Source organism: Tachyglossus aculeatus, chromosome 5, assembly GCF_015852505.1.
Source record: "Tachyglossus aculeatus isolate mTacAcu1 chromosome 5, mTacAcu1.pri, whole genome shotgun sequence".
Lineage (NCBI taxonomy): Eukaryota > Metazoa > Chordata > Mammalia > Monotremata > Tachyglossidae > Tachyglossus > Tachyglossus aculeatus.
This window is the reverse complement of record NC_052070.1, coordinates 6,426,232-6,452,835: the sequence shown is the minus strand read 5'-3', so window position 1 is coordinate 6,452,835 and position 26,604 is coordinate 6,426,232. Positions and strand designations below refer to the sequence as shown.

General features: G+C 46.6%; 1 protein-coding gene across 1 annotated transcript in view; it reads right to left on the bottom strand.

Annotated features, from left to right (window-relative positions):
• The window catches only part of ARHGAP25 (Rho GTPase activating protein 25), an 86,009-nt gene extending 59,932 nt beyond the window's left edge, over positions 1 to 26,077 (bottom strand). Inside the window, exons 1-2 of the mRNA XM_038746738.1 lie at positions 25,835 to 26,077; positions 882 to 969 (exon numbers count right to left, since the gene is read on the bottom strand). Of these exons, the coding sequence (XP_038602666.1) occupies positions 882 to 969; positions 25,835 to 26,077 (331 nt within the window). The remainder of the gene's footprint in view (positions 1 to 881; positions 970 to 25,834) is intronic.
• Between the last annotated feature and the right edge of the window lie 527 nt (positions 26,078 to 26,604).

The window sequence follows — 26,604 nt, the reverse complement described above, 5'->3', positions numbered from 1 at the left end:
AATGCCATTATTATTATTATTCTCTGGGCCTCAGTTACCTCATCTGTAAAATGAGGATGAAGACTGTGAGCCCGCTTCATAAATGCCATGATTATTATTATTATTCTCTGGGCCTCAGTTACCTCACCTGTAAAATGGGGATGAAGACTGTGAGCCTCCCGTGGGACAACCTGATCACCTTGTAACCTCCCCAGCACTTCGAACAGCGCTTGGCACATAGTATAAGCACTTAATAAATGCCATTATTATTACTATTATTATTCCTCATCTGTCAAATGGGGATGAAGACTGTGAGCCCCCCGTGGGACAACCTGATCACCTTGTAACCTCCCCAGCACTCAGAACAGCGGTTGGCACATAGTAAGCGCTTAATAACATATTTAACATATTTATTACTCTATTTATTTATTTATTTTACTTGTACATATCTATTCTATTTATTTTATTTTGTTAGTATGTTTCGTTTTGTTCTCTGTCTCCCTCTTTTAGACTGTGAGCCCACTGTTGGTTTGGGACTGTCGCTATATGTTGCCAACTTGGACTTCCCAAGCGTTTAGTCCAGTGCTCTGCACACAGTAAGCGCTCAATAAATATGATTGATTGATTGATTAATAAATGCCATTATTATTATTATTATTCTCTAGGCCTCAGTTCCCTCATCTGTAAAATGGGGATGAAGACTGTGAGCCCCCCATGGGACAACCTGATCACCTTGTAACCTCCCCAGAGCTTAGAACAGCGCTCGGCACATAGTAAGCGCTTAATAAATGCCACCATTATTGTTATTGTGATCATTATTATTATTATTATCCCTCACACACACTCACACCCGGACGCCACCACCCCAAATCCGCAATCCCGGCCAGTGGTGTTGGACTCACCCGGGATGACTTCGAAGACGAACTTCCCGGGCTCTTCGGGGTTGGAGGTCATCTCTTTGATGGTGCTTCCCAGGAGACACATGGAGCCCTGCGGACCCCAAAAATCAATCAATCAATCAATCAATCGTATTTATTGAGCGTTTACTGTGTGCAGAGCACTGTACTAAGCGCTTGGGAAGTCCAAGTTGGCAACATATAGAGACAGTCCCTACCCAACAGTGGGCTCACAGTCTAAAAAGAGAGACAAAGACGCCCACCACCGCCCCGACATTGGCTCCTTCTGCTTCCCGGGAATAAAATCCGTGGTCCGGGAATACCTATATATATGAGAAGCAGCGTGACTCAGTGGAAAGAGCCCGGGCTTTGGAGTCCGAGGTCACGGGTTTGAATCCCGGCTCCGCCACATGTCTGCTGTGTGACCTTGGGCAAGCCACTTAACTTCTCTGTGCCTCAGTGACCTCATCTGTAAAATGGGGATTAAAACTGTGAGCCCCCTGTGGGACAACCTGATCACCTTGTACCCCCCCCCAGCGCTTAGAACAGTGCTTTGCACATAGTAAGCTCTTAACAAACACCATAATCATCATCATCATCATCAATCCCTATTTTACAGATGAGGGAACTGAGGCTCAGAGAAGTTAAGTGACTTGCCCAAGGTCACACAGCAGACATGTGGCAGAGCCGGGATTGATGATGATGATGATGATGATTATGGTGTTTGTTAAGCGCTTACTATGTGCAAAGCACTGTTCTAAGCACTGGGGGGATACAAGGTGATCAGGTTGTCCCACGGGGGGCTCACAGTCTTCATCCCATTTTACAGATGAGGTAACTGAGGCACAGAGAAGTTAAGTGGCTTGCCCAAGGTCTACAGATGAGGTAACTGAGGCACAGAGAAGTTAAGTGGCTTGCCCAAGGTCTCACAGCTGACAAGTTGCGGAGCTGGGATTCGAACCCATGACCTCTGACTCCAAAGCCCAGGCTCTTTTCCACTGAGCCACGCTGCTTATGATGATGATTATGGTATCTGTTAAGCGCTTACTACGTTCCAGGCACTGTACTAAGCACTAAGTGATTCCCTTCAACGCCCTACTGAGAGCTCACCTCCTCCAGGAGGCCTTCCCAGACTGAGCCCCTTCCTTCCTCTCCCCCTCGTCCCCCTCTCCATCCCCCCCATCTTACCTCCTTCCCTTCCCCACAGCACCTGGATATATGTATATATATATGCTTATACATATTTATTACTCTATTTATTTATTTATTTATTTTACTTGTACATACTATTCTATTTATTTTATTTTGTTAGTATGCTTGGTTTTGTCTCCCCCTTTTAGACTGTGAGCCCACTGTTGGGTAGGGCCTGTCTCTATATGTTGCCAATTTGTACTTCCCAAGCGCTTAGTCCAGTGCTCTGCACGCAGTAAGCGCTCAATAAATACGATTGATGATGATGATGATGAAGAAGGGGGAGACAGAGAACAAAGCCAAACATATTAACAAAATACAATAAATAGAATAGATATGTACAAGCAAAATAAATAGAGTAATAAATACGAACAAACATATATACATATATACAGGTGCTTCGAAGTTTTACTGCAAGCTCACCTCTTCCCAGGGGCCTTCCCTGACTAAACCCTCCTTTCCTCTTCTCCCAATCCCTTCTGCATCACCCTTGCACTTGGATTTGTACCCTTTATTCACCCTCCGTAGCTCCACAGCATTTATGCCCTTGCCCATCATTTATTTATTTCTATTAATGGCTGTCTCCCCCTCTAGACTGTCAGCTCCTTGTGGGCAGGGAACGTATCTACCAACTCTCTCATATTGTCCCCTCCCACTGGGGCTTAGTGGGTAGAGCCCGGGCCTCGGAGTCAGAAGGACGTGGGTTCTCAGCCCGGCTCCGCCACTTGTCTGCTGTGGGACTTTGGCCAAGTCACTTCACTTCTCTGGGCCTCAGTTCCGTCATCTGTAAAGTGGGGGTTAAGACTGTGAACCCCATGTGAGCCCCCCCAGCCCCTCCCAGGGTCGACCGGACCTGGCATCTTCCCTCTTCTCAGCGCCCCTGAGGGGTCCGGAGTTTTTACAACCCAGCTGGATGACCCCACCATCCACCCCTGCTCAGGGGCTGCCCTTCCTCCTGAAGTCTATCCTTTCTCCTCCTCCTCCTCCTGAGGCCTGTCCTTCCTCCTCCTCCTCCTCCTCCTCCTCAAGTCCGCTCTTCCTCCTGAAGTTTGTTCTTTCTCTTCCTCGTCCTGAGGCCTGTTCTTCCTCCTGAAGCCTGTCCTTTTTCCTCCTCCTCCTCTTCCTGAAGTCCACTCTTCCTCCTGAAGCCTGTCCTTTCTCCTCCTCCTCCTGAGGCCTATCCTTCCTCCTCCTCCTGAGGCTTGTCCTTCCTCCTGAAGCCTGACCTTTCTCCTCTTCCTCCTCCTCCTGAAGTCTGCTCTTCCTCCTGAAGCCTGTCCTTTCTCCTTCTCCTCCTGAGGCCTGTCCTTCCTCCTGAAGCCTGTCCTTTCTCCTCCTCCTCTTCCTCCTGAAGTCCGCTCTTCCTCCTGAAGCCTGTCCTTTTTCCTCCTCCTCCTCCTCCTCCTGAAGTCCGCTCTTCCTCCTGAAGCCTGTCCTTTTTCCTCCTCCTCCTCCTCAAGTCCGCTCTTCCTCCTGAAGCCTGTCCTTTCTCCTCCTCCTCCTGAGGCCTATCCTTCCTCCTCCTCCTGAGGCTTGTCCTTCCTCCTGAAGCCTGACCTTTCTCCTCCTCCTCCTCCTCCTGAAGTCTGCTCTTCCTCCTGAAGCCTGTCCTTTCTCCTCCTCCTCCTGAAGCCTGACCTTTCTCCTCCTCCTTTCTTCTCCTCCTCCTGAGGCCTGTCCTTCCTCCTGAAGCCTGTCCTTTCTCCTCCTCCTCCTCCTTCTCCTCTTGAAGTCCGCTCTTCCTCCTGAAGCCTGTCCTTTCTCCTCCTCCTCCTGAGGCTTGTCCTTCCTCCTGAAGCCTGTCCATTCTCCTCCTCCTCCTCCTCCTGAAGTCCTCTCTTCCTCCTGAAGCCTGTCCTTTCTCCTCCTCCTCCTCAAGCCTGACCTTTCTCTTCCTCCTCCTCCTCCTTCTTCTCCTCTTGAAGTCTGCTCTTCCTCCTGAAGCCTGTCCTTTCTCCTCCTCCTCCTGAGGCCTGTCCTTCCTCCTGAAGCCTGTCCTTTCTCCTCCTCCTCCTCCTCCTCCTCTTCTTCCTGAAGTCTGCTCTTCCTCCTGAAGCCTGTCCTTTCTCCTCCTCCTCCTGAGAACTATCCTTCCTCCTCCTCCTGAGTCCTGTCCTTCCTCCTGAAGCCTGACCTTTCTCCTCCTCCTCCTCCTCCTCCTCCTGAAGTCCGCTTTTCCTCCTAAAGCCTACTCTTTCTCCTCCTCCTCCTCCTCCTCCTCCTCCTCCTCCTCCTGAGGCCTGCCCTTCCTCTTCCTCCTGAGGTCCACCCTCCTTTCTTCTTCTCCCACTTCCTTCTGCGTAGCCCTAACTTGCTCCTTTTATTCATCCCCCCAACCACAGCCCCACACCAATTATGTCCATATGTCCATATCTGTCACTTATTTATTTCTATTACTGTCTCCCCCTCTAGACTGTAAGCTCTCTATGGGCAGGGAATAATAATAATAATAATAATGGCATTTGTTAAGCGCTTACGATGTGCAAAACACTGTTCTAATCGCTGGGGAGGTTACAAGGTGATAATAATAATAATAATAATGATGGTATTTATTAAGCGCTTACTATGTGCAAAGCACTATTCTAAGCGCTGGGGAGGTTACAAGGTGATCAGGTGGTCCCACGGGGGGCTCACAGTCTTAATCCCCATTTTACAGATGAGGAAACTGAGGCACAGAGAAGTGAAGTGACTTGCCCAAAGTCACACAGCTGACAATTGGCAGAGCCAGGATTTAAACCCATGACCTCTGACTCCAAAGCCCGTGTTCTTTAATAATAATAATAATAATAATAATAATAGCATTTATTAAGTGCTTACTATGTGCAAAGCACTGTTCTAAGCACTGGGGAGTTTACAAGGTGATCAGGTTGTCCCACGGGGGTCTCACAGTCTTCATCCCCATTTTACAGATGAGGGAACTGAGGCACAGAGAAGTGAAGTGATTTGCCCAAAGTCACACAGCTGACAGCCATGCTGCTTCTTGTGTCTGTTCTATTCTTATACTGTCCCCTCCCAAGCACTATAGTACAGTGCTCTGCACGCAGTAAGCTCTCAATAAATTCATTCATTCAACTGTATTTATTGAGCACTTACTGTGTGCAGAGCACTGGACTAAGCGCTTGGGAAGTACAAGTTGGCAACATGTAGAGATGGTCCCCACCCAACAATGGGCTCACAATAAATACGAACGACGGGCTAACTGTGAAATAATAATAATAATAATAATGACGATGGTATTTGTTAAGCACTTACTAAGTGCTAGACACTGAACTAAGCGCAGGGGTGGAAATGAGCTAATCGGGTTGGACACAGTCCCCATCCCACGTGGGGCTCACAGTCTCCATCCCCATTTTACAGGTGAGGGAACTGAGGCCCAGAGAAGTGAAGTGACTCCCCCAAGGTCACGCAGCTGACAAGTGGCGGAGCCGGGATTAGAACCTATGACCTTGTAAGAGCAAAACCTCCTTCGTGGGACTCTTCCCACAGATCAATGCTGGGATGGTGGTTCGGAGAGGAAAATCCGCAAGGAATAACTCCAGCCATCAAGAAATTGCAGAGCGCTGCTTCCTCAAGCAATCAGTGGTATTTATTGAGCGCTTACTTTCATTTAATCGTATTTATTGAGTGCTTACTGTGTGCAGAACACTGTACTAAGCGCTTGGGAGAGGACAATTCGACAAGAGTTGATAGACACATTCTCCGCCCACAAGGAAGAGAAGCAGCGTGGCTCAGTGGAAAGAGCCCGGGCTTGGGAGCCAGAGGTCATGGGTTCGAATCCCGGCTCCGCCACTTGTCAGCTGCGTGACGTTGGGCAAGTCACTTAACTTCTCTGGGCCTCAGTTCCCTCATCTCTAAAATGGGGATTAAGACTGTGAGCCCCCCGTGGGACAACCTGATCACCTTGTATCCCCCACCCCAGCGCTTAGAACAGCGCTTCACACATAGTAAGCGCTTAACAAACGCCATCATTGATTAATTAAGGAGCTTTTTTTTTGGTATTTGTTAAGCGCTTACTATGTGCCAAGCACTGTTCTAAGCACTGACGATCTAAAGAGGACTGTACTAAGCGCTTGGGAGAGGACAATTCGACAAGAGTTGGTAGACACATTCTCCGCCCACAAGGAGCTTTTTTTTTTTGGTATTTGTTAAGCACTTACTATGTGCCAAGCACTGTTCTAAGCACTGACGATCTAAAGAGGACTGTACTAAGCGCTTGGGAGAGGACAATTCGACAAGAGTTGGTAGACACATTCTCCGCCCACAAGGAGCTTTTTTTTTTGGTATTTGTTAAGCACTTACTATGTGCCAAGCACTGTTCTAAGCACTGACGATCTAAAGGGGGAGACAGACATTGATATTAATAAATAAAATCAAGGTTATGGACATAATTGCTGTGACGCCAAAGGAGGGATGACTCAATCAATCAATCAATCAATCAATCGTATTTATTGAGCGCTTACTGTGTGCAGAGCACTGTACTAAGCGCTTGGGAAGTGCAAGTTGGCAACATATAGAGACAGTCCCTATCCAACAGTGGGCTCACAGTCTAAAAGGGGGAGACAGAGAACAAAACCAAACAAAATAAAATAAATAGAATAGAAATGTACAAGTAAAATAAATAAATAAATAAATAAAATAAATAAATCATAATTAAATAAATAAATAAATAAATAATGATAAATAAAGAGAACAAGTCTTTCTCTCCCCAGGTTCCCTGACACGAGGAAAGGCACCAGATAATAATAATAATAATGGTATTTCTTAAGCGCTTACTCTGTGCCAAGCACTGTACTAAGCACTGGGGCAGATATGGGGTAATCAGGTTGTCCCACAAGGAACTAAACAGGACAAGTAGACGGGTGTCAATACCATCAAAACAAATAGAATTATAGAATTATAGCTAGATGCATAGAATGATAACGGAAGAACCGTTAGCAAAGTTATGAATTATAATAACAATAATGATGGTATTTCTTAAATGCTTAATAATAACAATAATAATGGCATTTATTAAGTGCTTACTATGTGCAAAGCACTGTTCTAAGCGCTGGGGAGGTTACAAGGTGATCAGGTGGGGCTCACAGTCTTAATCCCCATTTTACAGATGAGGTAACAGAGGCCCAGAGAAGTGAAGTGACTTGCCCAAAGTCACAGAGCTGACAACTGGCGGAGCCGGGGCACTGTACTAAGCACTGCGGTGGATACGTGCAAATCGGGTTGGACACAGTCCCTGTCCCACGTGGGGCTCACAGTCTCCATCCCCATTTTACAGATGAGGAAACTGAGGCCCGGAGAAGAGACTTGCCCCAGGCCACAGGGCGGACAAGTGGAGGAGGCAGGATTAGAACCCATGACCTTCCGACTCCAGGCCCGGGCTCTTTCCATTAAGCCATGCTGCTTCCCCTGGATTATGGCAGAAGTCAGGGACGTTCTGGGGAAAATACGTCTATAAAGTCGCTGTGACTTGGAAACTATTGGACGGCATTTGAGAGACTGAGCTTACTGTGTGCCGGGGTTGTGGCTGTTTATTGTTGTAGTGTTCTTTCCCAAGCGCTTAGTCCAGTGCCCTGCACACAGTAAGTGCTTAATAAGTATGATTGAATGAATAAATAATAATAATAATAATGGCATTTGTCAAGCACTTACTATGTGCAGAGCACTGTTCTAAGCGCTGGGGGAGGTTACAAGGTGATCAGGTTGTCCCACGTGGGGCTCACAGTCGTAATCCCCATTTTACAGATGAGGTCACTGAGGCTCAGAGAAGTGAAGTGACTTGCCCAAGGTCACACAGCAGACAGGAGGCGGAGTCGGGATTCGAACCCGTGACCTCTGACTCCAAAGCCCGGGCTCTTTCCACTGAGCCATGCTGCTTGTCTGCATGAATACATATCATAATTATGGTGCTTATTATATGCCAGGCACTGTTCTAAGTAATAATAATAATGATGATGGCATTTGTTAAGCGCTTACTATCTGCAAGGCACTGTTCTAAGCGCTGGACTGTTCTAAGTGCTAGATACAAGATAACTGGGTTGGACACAGTCCCTGGCCCACACAGGGTTCACAGTCTTAATCCCCATTTTACAGATGAGGGAACTGAGGCCCAGAGAAGTGAAATGACTTCCCCAAGGTCACACAGCAGACAGGCAACAGAGACGGGATTAGAGGCCATGACCTTCTTTCTCCCAGGCCTATGCTCTATTCACTAGGCCATACTGCTTCCTGTGTATACATATGTATATATACACACACATATGTACGTGTGTGTATATATACATGTACATATACATGCATATACTATATATATATACATATATGCATATATATCTATACATATATATACATTTACATGTATATATATGGGAGAGTAAAGCACAGCCTTGGGAGTCAGAGATCATGGGTTCTAATCCCAGCTTCGCCACATGTCAGCTGTGTGACTTTGGGCAAGTCGCTTCACTTCTCTGGGCCTCAGTCACTTCATCTGTAAAATGGGGATATATATATATATACATGTGTATATATATACATAGTATTTGTTAAGCGCTTACTATGTGCCAAGCACTGTTTTATATATACACACAGACACACACGCATACATACATATATACATATATATATATATATATATGCTATTCATTCATTCATTCAATCGTATTCATTGAGCGCTTACTGTGTGCAGAGCACTGGACTAAGCGCTTGGGAAGGACAAGTTGGCAACATATAGAGACAGTCCCTACCCAACAGTGGGCTCACAGTCTAGACATATATGTATATACATATATGTGTGTGTGTGTGTGTGTGTGTGTGTGTGCATATAATATATATATACTATATATGTATATAATGATGATGATGGCATTTGTTAAGCACTTATTATGTGGCAAGCACTGTTCTATGCGCTGGGGTAGTTACAAGGTAATCAGGTTGTCCCACATTGGTGTCACAGTCTTCATCCCCATTTTACAGATGAGGGAACTGAGGCCCAGAGAAGTTAAGTGACTTGCCCAAGGTCACACAGCTGACAAGTGGCAGAGCCAGAATTAGAACCCATGACCTCTGACTCCCAAGCCTGAGCTCTTTCCACTAATATTGTTGTCTGTCTCCCGCTTCTAGACTGTGAGCCCCTTGTTGGGTAGGGACCGTCTCTATCTGTTGCCGACTTGGACTTCCCAAGCGCTTAGTCCAGTGTTCTGCACACAGTAAGCGCTCAATAAGTACGATTGAATGAATGAATGAATAGTATATATATGTATATATGTATGCATGTGTGTGTGTGTGTCTGTGTGTATATATATAAAACAGTGCTTGGCACATAGTAAGTGCTTAACAAATACCATCATCATCGTTATATACATATATATATATCCCCATTTTACAGATGAAGTGACTGAGGCCCAGAGAAGTGAAGCAACTTGCCCAAAGTCACACAGCTGACAAGTGGCAGAGCCGGGATTAGAACCCATGATCTCTGACTCCCAAGCCTGTTCTTTACGCTCCCAAGCACTTAGTACAGTGCTCCTCGGGCAATAAACCGTCAGTAAAGACTGTGAGCTCGTGGTGGTCAGGGATTGATGGCTTGACACCTGTCCACATGTTTTGTTTTGTTGTGTCTCCCCCATCTAGACTGTGGGCCCGTCTCTATACGTTGCCAACTTGTACTTCCCAGAGCGCTTAGTACAGTGCTCTACACCCAGTAAGCGCTCAATGAATACGATCAAATGAATGAATGAATGCTGGCACATAGTAAGTGCTTAACAAATGCCATCCTTATTATCATTATTATTAAGCAACCCAGTGACTTTCTCATCCTCCTCTTCAGTTCCTTCGCTAACCCGTGATGGAGATGATGAAATTGGCGTGTATTACGCGCTTCCCCCCGACACCCCCAGCCCCGGGTGTTCAGTACAGTGCTTGGAACTGAGTAAGCGTTTAACAAATACCTTCACTTCCCTGGGCCTCGGTTCCCTCCTCTGGAAAATGGGGATGAAGACTGTGAGCCCCACGGGGGACAGGGACTGCGTCCAACCTGACTGTCTTTCATCCACCCCAGCGCTTAGTACAGCGCCTGGTACATAGTAACTGCTTAATAATAATAATAATAATAGCATTTGTTAAGGTGCTTATTATGTGCAAAGCACTGTTCTAAGCACTGGGGCGATAAAAGGTGATCAGATTGTCCCACGGGGGGCTCACAGTCTTCAACCCCATTTTACAGATGAGGGAACTGAGGCCCAGAGAAGCGAAGTGACTTGCCCAAAGTCACCCAGCTGACAAGTGGCGGAGTCGGGATTCGAACCCACGACCTCTGACTCCCAAGCCCGGGCTCTTTCCACTGAGCCTCGCTGCTTCTCTAATAAATACCAGAAGTGCTTAGTACAGTGCTCTGCACAAAGTAAGCCCTCCATAAATGACTGAATGAATAAATTACCAGTGATTTATTGATTGATTGATAGAAGAGAGGAGGTAGGGAATCCCCATTTTGCAGATGTGGGCACCGAGGCCCAGAGAAGCGAAGTGACTTACGAAAAGTCACACAGCTGACAAGTGATGGAGTCGGGATTCGAACCCATGACCTCTGACTCCCAAGCCCGGGCTCTTTCCACTGAGCCCCGCTGCTTCTCTAATAAATACCAGAAGTGCTTAGTACAGTGCTCTGCACAAAGTAAGCCCTCCGTAAATATGACTGAATGAATAAATACCATTGATTGATTGATTGATTGACAGAAGAGAGGAGGTAGGGAATCCCCATTTTACAGATGAGGGAACTGAGGCCCAGAGAAGCAAAGTGACTTGCCCAAAGTCACACAGCTGACTAGAGGCTGAGTCGGGATTCGAACCCACGACCTCTGACTCCCAAGCCCGGGCTCTTTCCACTGAGCCCCGCTGCTTCTCTAATAAATACCAGAAGTGCTTAGTACAGTGCTCTGCACAAAGTAAGCCCTCCGTAAATATGACTGAATGAATAAATACCATTGATTGATTGATTGATTGATAGAAGAGAGGAGGTAGGGAATCCCCATTTTACAGATGAGGGAACTGAGGCCCAGAGAAGCAAAGTGACTTGCCCAAAGTCACACAGCTGACTAGAGGCTGAGTCGGGATTCGAACCCACGACCTCTGACTCCCAAGCCCGAGCTCTTTCCACTGAGCCCCGCTGCTTCTCTAATAAATACCAGAAGTGCTTAGTACAGTGCTCTGCACAAAGTAAGCCCTCCGTAAATATGACTGAATGAATAAATACCATTGATTGATTGATTGATTGATAGAAGAGAGGAGGTAGGGAATCCCCATTTTACAGATGAGGGAACTGAGGCCCAGAGAAGCAAAGTGACTTGCCCAAAGTCACACAGCTGACAAGAGGCGGAGTCGGGATGCGAACCCACAACCTCTGACTCCAAAGCCCGGGCTCTTTCCACTGAGCCACGCTGCTTCTCTAATAAATACCAGAAGTGCTTAGTACAGTGCTCTGCACAAAGTAAGCCCTCCATAAATGACTGAATGAATAAATACCAGTGATTGATTGATTGATTGATAGAAGAGAGGAGGTAGGGAATCCCCATTTTACAGATGAGGGAACTGAGGCCCAGAGAAGCAAAGTGACTTGCCCAAAGTCACACAGCTGACAAGAGGCAGAGTCAGGATTCGAACCCACGACCTCTGACGCCCAAGGCCTGGCTCTTTCCACCAGACCACACTGCCTCGCCACGCCAGGATATTTCCTTGCCAAATCTGCTCTGCTCTCGGCTGTTGGGGGTGGGAAACGCTTGAGTGTGAAGAGCCCAGGGAATGTGTCTGTTTATTGTTGTATTGGACTCTCCCAAGCGCTTAGTACAGTGCTCTGCACACAGTAAGCGCTCAATAAATACGATTCAATGAACGATCGAATGAATACCAAGATCTAACCCAGGATCAGGCCCCGGGGCAGAAGCAGCATGTCACAGTGGTTAGAGCCCAGACCTGGAAATCAGAGGGTCAATCAATCAATCAATCAATCGCATTTATTGAGCGCTTACTGTGTGCAGAGCACTGTACTAAGCGCTTGGGAAGTCCAAGTTGGCAACATAGAGAGACGGTCCCTACCCAACAGTGGGCTCACAGTCTAAAAGGGGGAGACAGACAACAAAACCAAACATACTAACAAAATAAAATAAATAAAATAGATATGTTCAAGTAAAACAAATAAATAGAGTAATAAATATGTACAAACATATATTCCTTCCATCGTATTTACTGAGCGCTTACTGTTCTAATCCCACTCTGCCACTTGTCTGCTGAATGACCTCGGGCAAGTCACGTCACTTCTCTGGGCCTCAGTTCCCTCACCTGTAAAATGGGGATGAAGACTGTGAGCCCCCCATGGGACAACCTGATCACCTTGGATCCCCCCCAGCGCTTAGAACAGTGCTTGGCACATAGTAAGTGCTTAACAAATATTCATTCATTCATTCAATCGTATTTATTGAGCGTTTACTGTGTGCAGAGCACTGTACTAAGCGCTTGGGAAACCCAAGTCGGCAACATCGAGAGACGGTCCCTACCCACCAACAGGCTCACAGTCTAGAAGGGGGAGACAGACAACAAGACAAAACAAGTAGACGGGTGACAAAACTGTCAGAATAAATAGAATTATAGAATAAATAGAATAAATAAACTGTCAGAATAAATAGAATTATAGCTATATGCACATCATTAACAAAAATACCACCACCATTATTATTATTATTATTATTATTATTATTATTATTAATTATTGAGTGCTTACCATGTGCAAAGCATTGTACTAAGCACTTGGGAGGATACTACTACTACTAATAATAATAATAATTAGGGCATTTATTAAGCACTTACGATGTGCCAAGCACTGTTCTAAGCGCTGGGGAGGTTCCAAGGTGATCAGGTTGTCCCACGGGGGGCTCACAGTCTTCATCCCCATTTGACAGATGAGGGAACTGAGGCCCAGAGAAGTTAAGTGCCTTGCCCAAAGTCACACAGCTGAGAATTGGCGGAGCTGGGATTTGAACCCATGACCTCTGACTCCAAAGCCCGGGCTCTTTTCACTGAGCCACGCTGCTTCTCATACTACTAATAATAATGATGGCATTTGTTATTTGATGGCCTCCCCCTGGCCCGGAATTCCCTCCCTCCACAAATCCACCAAACTAGCTCTCTTCGTCCCTTCAAAGCCCTAATGAGCGCTCACCTCCTCCAGGAGGCCTTCCCAGATTGAGCCCCCTTTTTCCTCTCCCCCTCCCCATCCCCCCCGCCCTACCTCCTTCCCCTCCCCACAGCACCTCTATATATGTTTGGACAGATGATGATGGCACTTGTTAAGCGATTACTATGTGCCAAGCACTGTTCTAAACGCTGGGGGGGATACAAGGTGATCGACTCGTCCCATGTGGGGCTCACAGTCTTAATCCCCATTTTACAGACGAGGTCACTGCGGCTCAGAGAAGTTAAGTGACTTGCCCAAGGCCACACAGCAGACATGGGGTGGATCCGGGAATCGAACCCATGACCTCTGACTCCAAAGCCCGGGCTCTTTCCACTGAGCCACTCTGCTTCTATCACTCTATTTATTTTACTTGTAATAATAATAATAATGATAGCATTTATTAAGCACTTACTCTGTGCAAAGCACTGTTCTAAGCGCTGGGGAGGTTACAAGATGATCAGGTTGTCCCACGGGGGGCTCACGGTCTTAATCCCCATTTTACAGATGAGGGAACTGAGGCCCAGAGAAGTGAAGTGACTTGCCCAGAGTCACACAGCCGACAACTGGCGGAGTCGGGATTTGAACCCATGACCTCATCATCATCGTCAATCATATTTATTGAGCGCTTACTGTGTGCAGAGCACTGTACTAAGCGCTTGGGAAGTCCAAGTTGGCAACATATAGAGACGGTCCCTACCCAACAGTGGGCCCACAGTCTTAAAGGGGGAGACAGAGAACAAAACCAAACATACTAACAAAATAAAATAAATAGGCCTAGAGAAGTTAAGCGACTTGCCCAAAGTCACACAGCTGACAACTGGCGGAGCCGGGATTTGAACCCATGACCTCTGACTCCAAAGCCCGGGCTCTTTCCACTGAGCCACGCTGCTTCACACATATACGCTTGTACATATTTACTATTCTATTTATTTTGTTAATGACGTGCATCTAGCTTTAATTCTATTTATTCTGACGACTTGACAAACGTCCACATGTTTTATTTTGTCGTCTGTCTCCCCCTTCTAGACCGTGAGCCCATTGTTGGGTTGGAACCGTCTCTAGATGTTGCCGACTTGGACTTCCCAAGCGCTTAGTCCGGTGCTCTGCACACAGTAAGCGCTCAAGAAATACGATTGATTGATTGATTGATTGACCGTCTCTAGATGTTGCCGACTTGGACTTCCCAAGCGCTTAGTCCGGTGCTCTGCACACAGTAAGCGCTCAATAAATACGATTGATTGATTGATTGATTGACCGTCTCTAGATGTTGCCGACCTGGACTTCCCAAGCGCTTAGTCCAGTGCTCTGCACACAGTAAGCGCTCAATAAATACGATTGATTGATTGATTGATTGACCGTCTCTAGATGTTGCCGACTTGGACTTCCCAAGCGCTTAGTCCGGTGCTCTGCACACAGTAAGCGCTCAAGAAATACGATTGATTGATTGATTGATTGACCGTCTCTAGATGTTGCCGACTTGGACTTCCCAAGCGCTTAGTCCGGTGCTCTGCACACAGTAAGCGCTCAATAAATACGATTGATTGATTGATTGATTGACCGTCTCTAGATGTTGCCGACCTGGACTTCCCAAGCGCTTAGTCCAGTGCTCTGCACACAGTAAGCGCTCAATAAATACGATTGATTGATTGATTGATTGACCGTCTCTAGATGTTGCCGACTTGGACTTCCCAAGCGCTTAGTCCAGTGCTCTGCACACAGTAAGCGCTCAATAAATACGATTGATTGATTGATTGATTGACCGTCTCTAGATGTTGCCGACTTGGACTTCCCAAGCGCTTAGTCCGGTGCTCTGCACACAGTAAGCGCTCAATAAATACGATTGATTGATTGATTGACCGTCTTTAGATGTTGCCGACTTGGACTTCCCAAGCGCTTAGTCCAGTGCTCTGCACACAGTAAGCGCTCAATAAATACGATTGATTGATTGATTGATTGACCGTCTCTAGATGTTGCCGACTTGGACTTCCCAAGCGCTTAGTCCGGTGCTCTGCACACAGTAAGCACTCAATAAATACGATTGATTGATTGATTGACCGTCTCTAGATGTTGCCGACTTGGACTTCCCAAGCGCTTAGTCCAGTGCTCTGCACACAGTAAGCGCTCAATAAATACGATCGATTGATTGATTGATTGACCGTCTCTAGATGTTGCCGACTTGGACTTCCCAAGCGCTTAGTCCAGTGCTCTGCACACAGTAAGCGCTCAATAAATACGATTGATTGATTGATTGATTGACCGTCTCTAGATGTTGCCGACTTGGACTTCCCAAGCGCTTAGTCCGGTGCTCTGCACACAGTAAGCGCTCAATAAATACGATTGATTGATTGATTGACCGTCTTTAGATGTTGCCGACTTGGACTTCCCAAGCGCTTAGTCCGGTGCTCTGCACACAGTAAGCGCTCAATAAATACGATTGATTGATTGATTGATTGACCGTCTCTAGATGTTGCCGACTTGGACTTCCCAAGCGCTTAGTCCAGTGCTCTGCACACAGGAAGCGCTCAATAAATACGATTGATTGATTGATTGACCGTCTCTAGATGTTGCCGACTTGGACTTCCCAAGCGCTTAGTCCGGTGCTCTGCATACAGTAAGTGCTCAATAAATATGATTGATTGATTGATTGATTGACCGTCTCTAGATGTTGCCGACTTGGACTTCCCAAGCGCTTAGTCCGGTGCTCTGCACACAGTAAGCACTCAATAAATATGACTCATTCATTCATTCATTCAATCATATTTATTGAGCGCTTACTGTGTGCAGAGCGCTGTACTAAGCGCTTGGGAAGTCCAAGTTGGCAACATATAGAGACGATCCCTACCCAACAGTGGGCTCACAGTCTAGAATGAATGAATCCCCCCCGCCCTACCTCCTTCCCCTCCCCACAGCACCTGTATATATGTTTGTACAGATTTATTACTCTATTTTACTTGTACACATTTACTATTTTATTTATTTTGTTAACGATGTGCATCTAGCTTTATTTCTATTTGTTCTGACGACTTGACACCTGTCCGCGTGTTTTGTTTTGTTGTCCATCTCCCCCTTCTTGAAAGAAGCAGCGTGGCTCAGTGGAAAGAGCCCGGGCTTTGGAGTCAGAGGTCATGGGTTCAAATCCCGGCTCCGCCTGTTGTCAGCTGTGTGACTTTGGGCAAGGCACTTAATAATAATGATGGCATTTGTTAAGCGCTTACTATGTGCAAAGCATTGTTCTAAGTGCTGGGGGGATACAAGGTGATCAGGTTGTCCCACGTGGGACTCACTTAACTTCTCTATGCCTCAGTTTCCTCAACTGTAAAATGGGGATGGAGACTGTGAGCCCCCCGTGGGACCACCTGATCACCTTGTAACCTCCCCAGTGCTTAGAACAGTGCTTTGCACGTACTAAGTGCCTAATAAATGCCGTCATTATCATTATTATTATTATTATGGGTTCCAACCCCGACTCTTCCAATTGTCAGCTGTGGGACTTAACTTCTCTGGGCCTCAGTTACCTCATCCGTAAAATGGGGATGAAGACTGTGAGCCCCCCCGTGGGACCACCTGATCACCTTGTAACCTCCCCAGTGCTTAGAACAGTGCTTTGCACGTACTAAGTGCCTAATAAATGCCGTCATTATCATTATTATTATTATTATGGGTTCCAACCCCGACTCTTCCAATTGTCAGCTGTGGGACTTAACTTCTCTGGGCCTCAGTTACCTCATCCGTAAAATGGGGATGAAGACTGTGAGCCCCCCCGTGGGACAACCTGATCACCTTGTAACCTCCCCAGCGCTTAGAACAGTGCTTTGCACGTACTAAGCGCTTAATAAACGCCGTCATTATTATTATTATGGGTTCCAACCCCGGCTCTGCCAATTGTCAGCAGTGGGACTTAACTTCTCTGCCCCTCAGTTAACTCATCTGTAAAATGGGGATGAAGACTGTGAGCCCCCCGTGGGCCAACCTGATCACCTTGTAGCCTCCCCAGAGCTTAGAACGGTGCTTGGCACATAGTAAGCGCTTAACAAATGCCATCATTATTATTATTAGTATTCTAGACTGTAAGCCCGTTGCTGGGTAGGGACCGTCTCTATCTGTTGCCGACTTGTACTTCCCAAGCGCTTAGTACAGTGCTCTGCACATAGTAAGCGCTCAATAAATACGAATGAAGGAAGGAATTAATGTAATTAAGATCGTCCTCGCCCGCCGAGAGGCCTAGGCCCTCTTCAGGCCCCGTCACGGAAACCACTCTGGCCTCTCTGTGACTCAGCTTACCACTCGGGAAATGGGGAGACGGCGGAAGCATGAGACACCCCTCCCACACACTTCCCCCACCCTGTGGCCCACCGGTTTGGCCATCAGCGCTTAGAACAGTGCTTGGCACATAGTAAGCGCTTAATAAATGTCATCATTATTATCCCCCTGCCCTCCCTTCCTCCCTCCTCAAGCCCTTCTAGAGTGTGAGCCCGCTGTTGGGTAGGGACCATCTCTACAGGCTGCCAACTTGGACTTCCCAAGCGCTCAGTACAGTGCTCTGCACACGGTAAGCGCTCAATAAATACGATTGAATGAATCGTGGGCTGGGAATGTGGCATTCCTTCATTCGATCGTCTTTATTGAGCGCTTACCGTGTGCAGAGCACTGGACTAAGCGCTTGGACAGTACAATACAGCCAAAAAGCAGCGTGGCTCAGTGGAAAGAGCCCGGGCTTTGGGGTCAGAGGTCATGGGTTCAAATCCCGCCTCCGCCACTTGCCAGCTGTGTGACTTTGGGCAAGTCACCTCACTTCTCTGGGCCTCAGTTACCTCATCTGGAAAATGGGGATGAAGACCGTGAGCCCCCCGTGGGACAACCTGATCTACTATTCTATTTATTTCATTTTGTTAATATGCTTTGTTTTGATGTCTGTCTCCCCCTTCTAGACTGTGAGCCCGCTGTTGGGTAGGGACCGTCTCTAAATGTTGCCGACTTGTACTTCCCAAGCGCTTAGTACAGTGCTCTGCACACAGTAAGCGCTCAATAAATACGACTGAATGAATGAATGAATCACCTTGTAACCTCCTCAGCGCTTAGAACAGTGCTTTGCACATAGTAAGTACTTAATAAATGCCATCATTATTACTATTGTTATTCTCTGGGCCTCAGTTACCTCATCTGGAAAATGCGGTTGAAGACTGTGAGCCCACCATGATACAACCTGATCACCTTATAACCTCCCCAGCACTTAGAACAGTGCACACAGTAAGTGCTTAGTAAATGCCATCATTATTACTATTATTATTCTCTGGGTCTCAGTTACCTCATCTGGAAAATGGGGATGAAGACTGTGAGCCCCCCATGAGACAACCCGATCACCTTGTAACCTCCTCAGCGCTTAGAATAGTGCTTTGCACATAGTAAGCACTTAATAAATGCCATCATTATTACTATTATTATTCTCTGGGCCTCAGTTACCCCATCTGGAAAATGGGGATGAAGACTGTGAGCCCCCCGTGGGACAACCTGATCACCTTGCAACCTCCCCAGCGGTTAGAACAGTGCTTTGCGCATAGTAAGCGCTTAATAAATGCCATCATTATTACTATTATTATTCTCTGGGCCTCAGTTCCCTCATCTGGAAAATGGGGCTGAAGACTGTGAGCCCCCCGTGGGACAACCTGATCACCTTGCAACCTCCTCAGCGCTTAGAACAGTGCTTTGCGCATAGTAAGCGCTTAATAAATGCCATCATTGAAAAGAGAGGCAATCCCTGCCCACAACGGGCTGGAGAAGCAGCTAGAAGGCAGAGCCCAGGCCTGAAAGTCAGAAGGACCTGAGTTCGAATCCCGGCTCCGCCACCCGCCTCTCTGGGTGACCTCGGGCGAGTCTCTTCGCTTCTCTGAGCCTCAGTTCCCTCCTCTGGAAAATGGGGACTGACACCATTCACTCGTTCAATCGTCTTAAAACACTGCTTCGCACATAGTATCATCAATCGCATTTATTGAGCGCTTACTATGTGCAGAGCACTGTACTAAGCGCTTATAATAATGACATTTATTAAGTGTTTACTATTTTCAAAGCACCGCTCTAAGCTCTGGGGAGGATACAAGATGATCATATTGTTGCCCCATAGGGCTCCCAGTCTTCATCCCCATTTTACAGATGAGGTAACTGAGGCACAGAGAAGTTAAGTGACTTGCCCAAAGTCCCACAGCTAACAATTGGTGGAGCCGGGATTTGAACCCACGACCTCTGACTCCAAAGCCCGGGCTCTTTCCACTGAGCCACACATAGCAAGCACTTAACAAATGCTGTTATCATTATTATTATTATTATTATTATTATTATTATTATTTATTGAGCGCTTCCTGCATGCAGAGCACTGTACTGAGCACTGGGAAAGTACAATTCCGCAACAAAAAGAGACAATCCCTACCACCAGGCGCCCCATGTCGGCCAGGGACCGTATCCAGCCCGATTATTCATTCAATCGTATTTATTGAGCGCTTACTGCGTGCAGAGCACTGTACTAAGCGCTTGGGAATTTTAATTAATTAATTAATGATGGCATTTATTAAGCGCTTACTATGTGCAAAGCGCTGTTCTAAGTGCTGGGGAGGTTACAAGGTGATCAGGTTGTCCCACGGTGGGCCCACAGTCCTAATCCCCATTTTCCAGATGAGGTAACTGAGGCCCAGAGAAGTGAAGTGACTTGCCCAGAGTCACACAGCAGACAATTGGCAGAGCCGGGATTTGAACCCACGACCTCTGACTCCAAAGCCCGGGCTCTTTCCACCGAGCCACGCTGCTTCTCATGTTTGTACAGATTTATGACTCTATTTTGCTTGTACACATTTACTATTCCTTTTATTTTGCTAATGATGTGCATCTGGCTTTACTTCTATTTATTCTGATGACTTGCATTCATTCACTCATATTTATTGAGCGCTTACTGTGTGCAGAGCACTGTACTAAGCGCTTGGGAAGTCTCACGGGGGGATCACAGTCTTCATCCCCATTTTACAGATGAGGGAACTGAGGCCCAGAGAAGTGAAGTGACTTGCCCGGAGTCACACAGCAGACAATTGGCAGAGCCGGGATTTGAACCCACGACCTCTGACTCCAAAGCCCGGGCTCTTTCCAGTGAGCCACGCTGCTTCTCTGGTACAAGTTGGGAAGTACAAGTTGGCAACATATTCATTCATTCGATCGTATTTATTGAGCGCTTACTGTGTGCAGAGCACTGTACTAAGCGCTTGGGAATTAATTAATTAATGGTGACATTTATTAAGCGCTTACTATGTGCAAAGCGCTGTTCTAAGCGCTGGGGAGGTTACAAGGTGATCAAGTTGTCCCACGGGGGGCCCACAGTCCTAATCCCCATTTTCCAGATGAGGTAACTGAGGCCCAGAGAAGTGAAGTGACCTGCCCGGAGTCACACAGCAGACAATTGGCAGAGCCTGGATTTGAACCCACGACCTCTGACTCCAAAGCCCGGGCTCTTTCCTGGGAGCCACGCTGCTTCTCTGGTACAAGTTGGGAAGTACAAGTTGGCAACATATTCATTAAATCGATCGTATTTATTGAGCGCTTACTGTGTGCAGAGCACTGTACTAAGCGCCTGGGATTATCTTGTCTCTCCCCTCCCCCCCCAGAGCTCAGTACACTGCCCAGTCCCTCGTAAGCGCTTCACACCACCACATTTACAGTTCTACCATCCCCTCCCAAGCGTTTAGTTCAGTGCTGTGTTCAGTGCCCACAGGAAGCGCTCAATAAATCCCCGCCCTACCTCCTTCCCCTCCCCACAGCGCTTGTATATATTTGTCAGCTCGTATATTTGTATGACAAGTGATATATTTAATAATAATAATAATAATGTTGGCATTTGTTAAGCACTTACTATGTGCAAAGCACTGTTCTAAGCACTGGGGAGTTTACAAGGTGATCAGGTTGTCCCATGGGGGGGCTCACAGTCTCAATCCCCATTTTACAGCTGAGGGAACTGAGGCCCAGAGAAGTGAAGTGACTTGCCCAAAGTCACCCAGCTGACAATTGGCAGAGCCGGGATTTGAACTCATGACCTCTGACTCCAAAGCCCAGGCTCTTTCCAGTGAGCCAAGCTGCTGGTACTTCCCAAGCGCTTAGTACAGTGCTCTGCACGCAGTAAGCGCTCAATAAATACGATTGATTGATTGATTGATTGCCTACACGTCAGCTGGGTGACTTTGGGCAAGTCACTTCACTTCTCTGGGCCTCAGTGCCCTCATCTGGAAAATGGGGATGAAGACTGGGAGCCCCACGTGGGACAACCTGATCACCTTGTATCTCCCCCGGCGCTTACAACAGTGTTTGGCACGTAGTAAGTGCTTAATACCAACATTATTATTATTATTTGTGCAGATGTATTACTCTATTTTACTTGCCCGTGCTTACTATTCTATTTATTTTGTTACTGATGTGCATCTAGCTTTAATTCTATTTATTCTGATGACTTTGACCCCGTCTCCATGTTTGGTTTTGTTGTCTGTCTCCCCCTTCTAGACTGTGAGCCCGCTGTTGGGTAGGGACCGTCTCTAGATGTTGCCGACTTGGACTTCCCAAGCGCTTAGTACAGTGCTCTGCGCACAGTCAGCGCTCAATCAATACAATTGAATGAATGGATAAATACGATAAGCGCTTAGTCCAGTGCTCTGCACACAGTAAGCGCTCAATAAATACAACTGATTGATGGAATTGATAGAGAGGCAGCGTGGCTCAGTGGAAAGAGCCCGGGCTTTGGAGTCAGAGGTTGTGGGTTCAAACCCCGGCTCTGCCAATTGTCAGCTGGGTGACTTTGGGCAAGTCACCAGCGCTTAGAACAGCGCTTTGCACATAGTAAGCGCTTAATAAATGCCATCATCATTATTATTATTATTCTCTGGGCCTCAGTGACCTCACCTGTAAAATGGAGATGAAGACTATGAGTCCACTGTGGGACAACCTGATCACCTTGTAACCTCCCCAGCGCATAGAACAGTGCTTTGCACATAGTAAGCGCTTTATAAATGCCATACTTATTATTATTATTCTCTAGGCCTCAGTTACCTCATCTGTAAAATGGAGATGAAGACTGTGAGCCCACCGTGGGACAACCTGATCACCTTGCAACCTCCCCAGCGCGTAGAACAGTGCTTTGCACATAGTAAGCATTTAATAAATGCCATCATTATTATTATTATTATTCTCTGGGTCTCAGTGACCTCACCTGTAAAATGGAGATGAAGACTGTGAGCCCTCCGTGGGACAACCTGATCACCTTGTAACCTCCCCAGCGTATAGAACAGTGCTTTGCACATAGTAAGCGCTTAATATATGCCATCATTATTATTATTATTCTCTGGGCCTCAGTTACCTCATCTGTAAAATGGAGATGAAGACTGTGAGCCCACCGTGGGACAACCTGATCACCTTGCAACCTCCCCAGCGCATACAACAGTGCTTTGCACATAGTAAACGCTTAATAAATGCCATCATTATTGTTATTATTTTTCTCTGGGCCTCAGTGACCTCACCTGTAAAATGGAGATGAAGACTGTGAGCCCCCCGTGGGACAACCTGATCACCTTGTAACCCCTCCAGCGCTTAGAACAGTGCTTTGCATATAGTAAGTGTTTAATAAATGCCATCATTATCATTATTATTATTATTGAATGAATGCCATCATCATTATTATTATTGAGGGAATGCCATCATCATCATTGCTATTGTTATTATCATTATTAATAATAAATAATTGATTAATTATTAATTATTATTAATTATAATTATTAATAATATTAATTAATATTGGTGGTCATAAAATTAATGTTGATGATTAATAATAAATAATTGATTGATATTAATGGTTACTATAATTAATTGATAATTAATTGATAATGATGATAATGGTATTTGTAAGGCACTTACTATGTGCCAAGCACTATTCTAAGTGCAGGAGAGATACAAGGTGACCAGGTTGTCCCACGGGGGGCTCACAGTCTTCATCCCCATTTTCCAGATGAAGGAACTGAGGCCCAGAGAAGTGAAGTGACTTGCCCAAAGTCACACAGCTGACAATCGGCGGTGCTGGGATTTGAACCCATGACCTCTGACTCCAAAGCCCAGGCTCCACCCCAGCGCTTAGTACAGCACCTGGAACATAGTAAGTGCTTAACGAATATCATAATTATTAATAGAATGTGTTAAGTACTTACTCTGACCAAAACATTATACTAACCCCATGGGACCATCTCTACATGTTGCCAACTTGTACTTTCCAAGCGCTTAGTACAGTGCTCTGCATACAGTAAGCGCTCAATAAATACGATTGAATGAATGAATGAATGATAAAGTATATAGGGGGGAATCCTGTGCCTTAGTTACCTCATCTATAAGAACAATGAGGATTAATCAATCAATCGTATCTCTATATGTTGCCAATTTGTACTTCCTAAGCGCTTAGTACAGTGCTCTGCACATAGTAAACACTCAATAAATACGATTGATGATGATAATAATAATAATAATATTTGTTGAGTGTTTATTCTGTGCCAAGCACCATTCTAAGCACTGGGGTAGAAACAGGGTGATCAGGTTGTCCCACGTGGAGCTCACAGTCAATCAATCAATCAATCAATCAATCATATTTATTGAGCACTTACTGTGTGCCGAGCACTGTACTAAGCGCTTGGGAAGTCCAAGTCGGCAACATCTAGAGACGGTCCCTACCCAACAGCGGGCTCACAGTCTAGAAGGGGGAGACGGACAACAAAACGAGAAGCAGCGCGGCTCAGTGGAAAGAGCCCGGGCTTGGGAGTCAGAGGTCATGGGTTCAAATCCCGGCTCCACTCCTTGTCAGCTGTGTGACTTTGGGCAAGTCACTTCACTTCTCTGGGCCTCAGTTCCCTCATCTGTAAAATGAGGATTAAGACCGTGAGCCCCCCCACCGTGGGACAACCTCATCACATTGTAACCTCCCCAGCGCTTAGAACAGTGCATTGCACATAGTAAGCGCTTAATAAATGCTATCAAAAAAAAAAAATCCCGGCTCCACTCCTTGTCAGCTGTGTGACTTTGGACAAGTCACTTAACTTCCCTGTGCCTCAGTTCCCTCATCTGTCAAAATGGGGATGAAGACTGTGAGCCCCACATGGGACAACCTGATCACCTTGTATCCTCCCCAGTGCTTAGAACAGTGCTTTGCACATAGTGAGTGCTTAACAAATACCAAAATCATTATTATTAAAACAAAACATATTAACAAAATAAAATCGCGGTGAACCTTGTAAGCGACTGATAAATTCTTCGGCGAAGGGGGCTACCTGGGGGGCAGTGGTCTGGGAGGGATATATATGTATATATGTTCATACATACTTATTACTCTATTTATTTATTTATTTTACTTGTACATATCTACTCTATTTTATTTTGTTAGTATGTTTGGTTTTGTTCTCTGTCTCCCCCTTCTATCAATCAATCAATCAATCGTATTTATTGAGCACTTACTGTGTGCAGAGCACTGTACTAAGCTCTTGGGAAGTACAAGTTGGCAACATCTAGAGACGGTCCCTACCCAACAGTGGGCTCACAGTCTAAAAGAGGGGGACAGAGAACAAAACCAAACATGCTAACAAAATAAATTAAATAGAATAGATATGTACAAGTAAAACAAATAAATAAATAAATAGAGTAATAAATATGTACAAACATATATACATATATATAGGTGCTGTGGGGAAGGGAAGGAGGTAAGGTGGGGGGGATGGAGAAGGGGACGAGTGGGAGAGGAAGGAAGGGGCTCAATCTGGGAAGGCCTCCTGGAGGAGGAGTCCAGTGCTCTGCACACAGTCAGCGCTCAATAAATACGATTGATTGATTGATTGTTGGGTAGGGACCGTCTCTAGATGTCACCAACTTGGACTTCCCAAGCGCTTAGTCCAGTGCTCTGCACACAGTCAGTGCTCAATAAATACGATTGATTAATTGATTGTTTGTTAGGGACTGTCTCTAGATGTTGCCAACTTGGACTTCCCAAGCGCTTAGTCCAGTGCTCTGCACACAGTCAGCGCTCCATAAATACGATTGATTGATTGATTGATTGTTGGGTAGGGACCGTCTCTAGATGCCGCCAACTTGGACTTCCCAAGCGCTTAGTCCAGTGCTCCGCACACAGTCAGTGCTCAATAAATACGATTGATTGATTGATTGTTTGGTAGGGACCGTCTCTAGATGCCGCCAACTTGGACTTCCCAAGCGCTTAATCCAGTGCTCTGCACACAGTCAGCGCTCAATAAATACGATTGATTGATTGATTGAGTAGGGACCGTCTCTAGATGTCACCAACTTGGACTTCCCAAGCGCTTAGACCAGTGCTCCGCACACAGTCAGCGCTCCATAAATACGATTGATTGATTGATTGTTAGGGACCGTCTCTAGATGTTGCCAACTTGGACTGCCCAAGCACTTAGTGCAGTGCTCCGCACACAGTCAGCGCTCCATATTGATTGATTGATTGATTGATGGATGGAGGGAGGTTTGGGGTGGGGGTTACCTGGGGTTTGGCCTCCTCTTCATCTTTGTAGTAGAAGAGCTGCCTCCCCTTCAGCACAAAGTAGCGCTGCTGCCAGTTCTTCACGATGGAGCGCTGCTTCTTCAGCCAGCCGATCTTCAGGGGCCTGTCCTGGGTGGCCGGCCCGGCCGACGGCGGGGACCCGGGGGTCACGGGCTCCCCGCTCATCACGCTCCTCGACCGGGCTGCGGACGGGAAAAGGGACCCGGGCTGGCTCACGGACATGGGTGGCGACCGGGCCTCGCCCGAGGAACCGGGCCTTCGGGCCTACGGGGACCGCGGCCGGCCGGCCGGGCGCGAGGCCTCGGCGGGAAGCAGCCGCAGACTTCGAAAGGAAGTGGCTGCAGTATCTGACACACAAACTGGGCTTCCGTTTCCCTGCGTGGGCGTCCAAAGTGTGACGGGGAAGGAGGAAAGAAAGCTTCGCTCGCCGGCCCCCGGAGCCGGCCCGGGGGGGAGGATTCAAGGGACCGGCTCTATAATGTTGTCAACTTGGACCTCCAGGATTCAATCATACTTATCTATTGAGCGCTGACTGTGTGCAGGGCACTGGACTAAGCGCTTGGGAAGTACAAGACAACCGACAATAATAATGGTATTTATTAAGCCATTATTTTGTTCATATGTTTGGTTTTGTTCTCTGTCTCCCCCTTCTAGACTGTGAGCCCACTGTCGGGTAGGGACTGTCTCTATAAGTTGCCAACTTGGACTTCCAGGATTCAATCGTACTTATTTATTGAGTGCTGACTGTG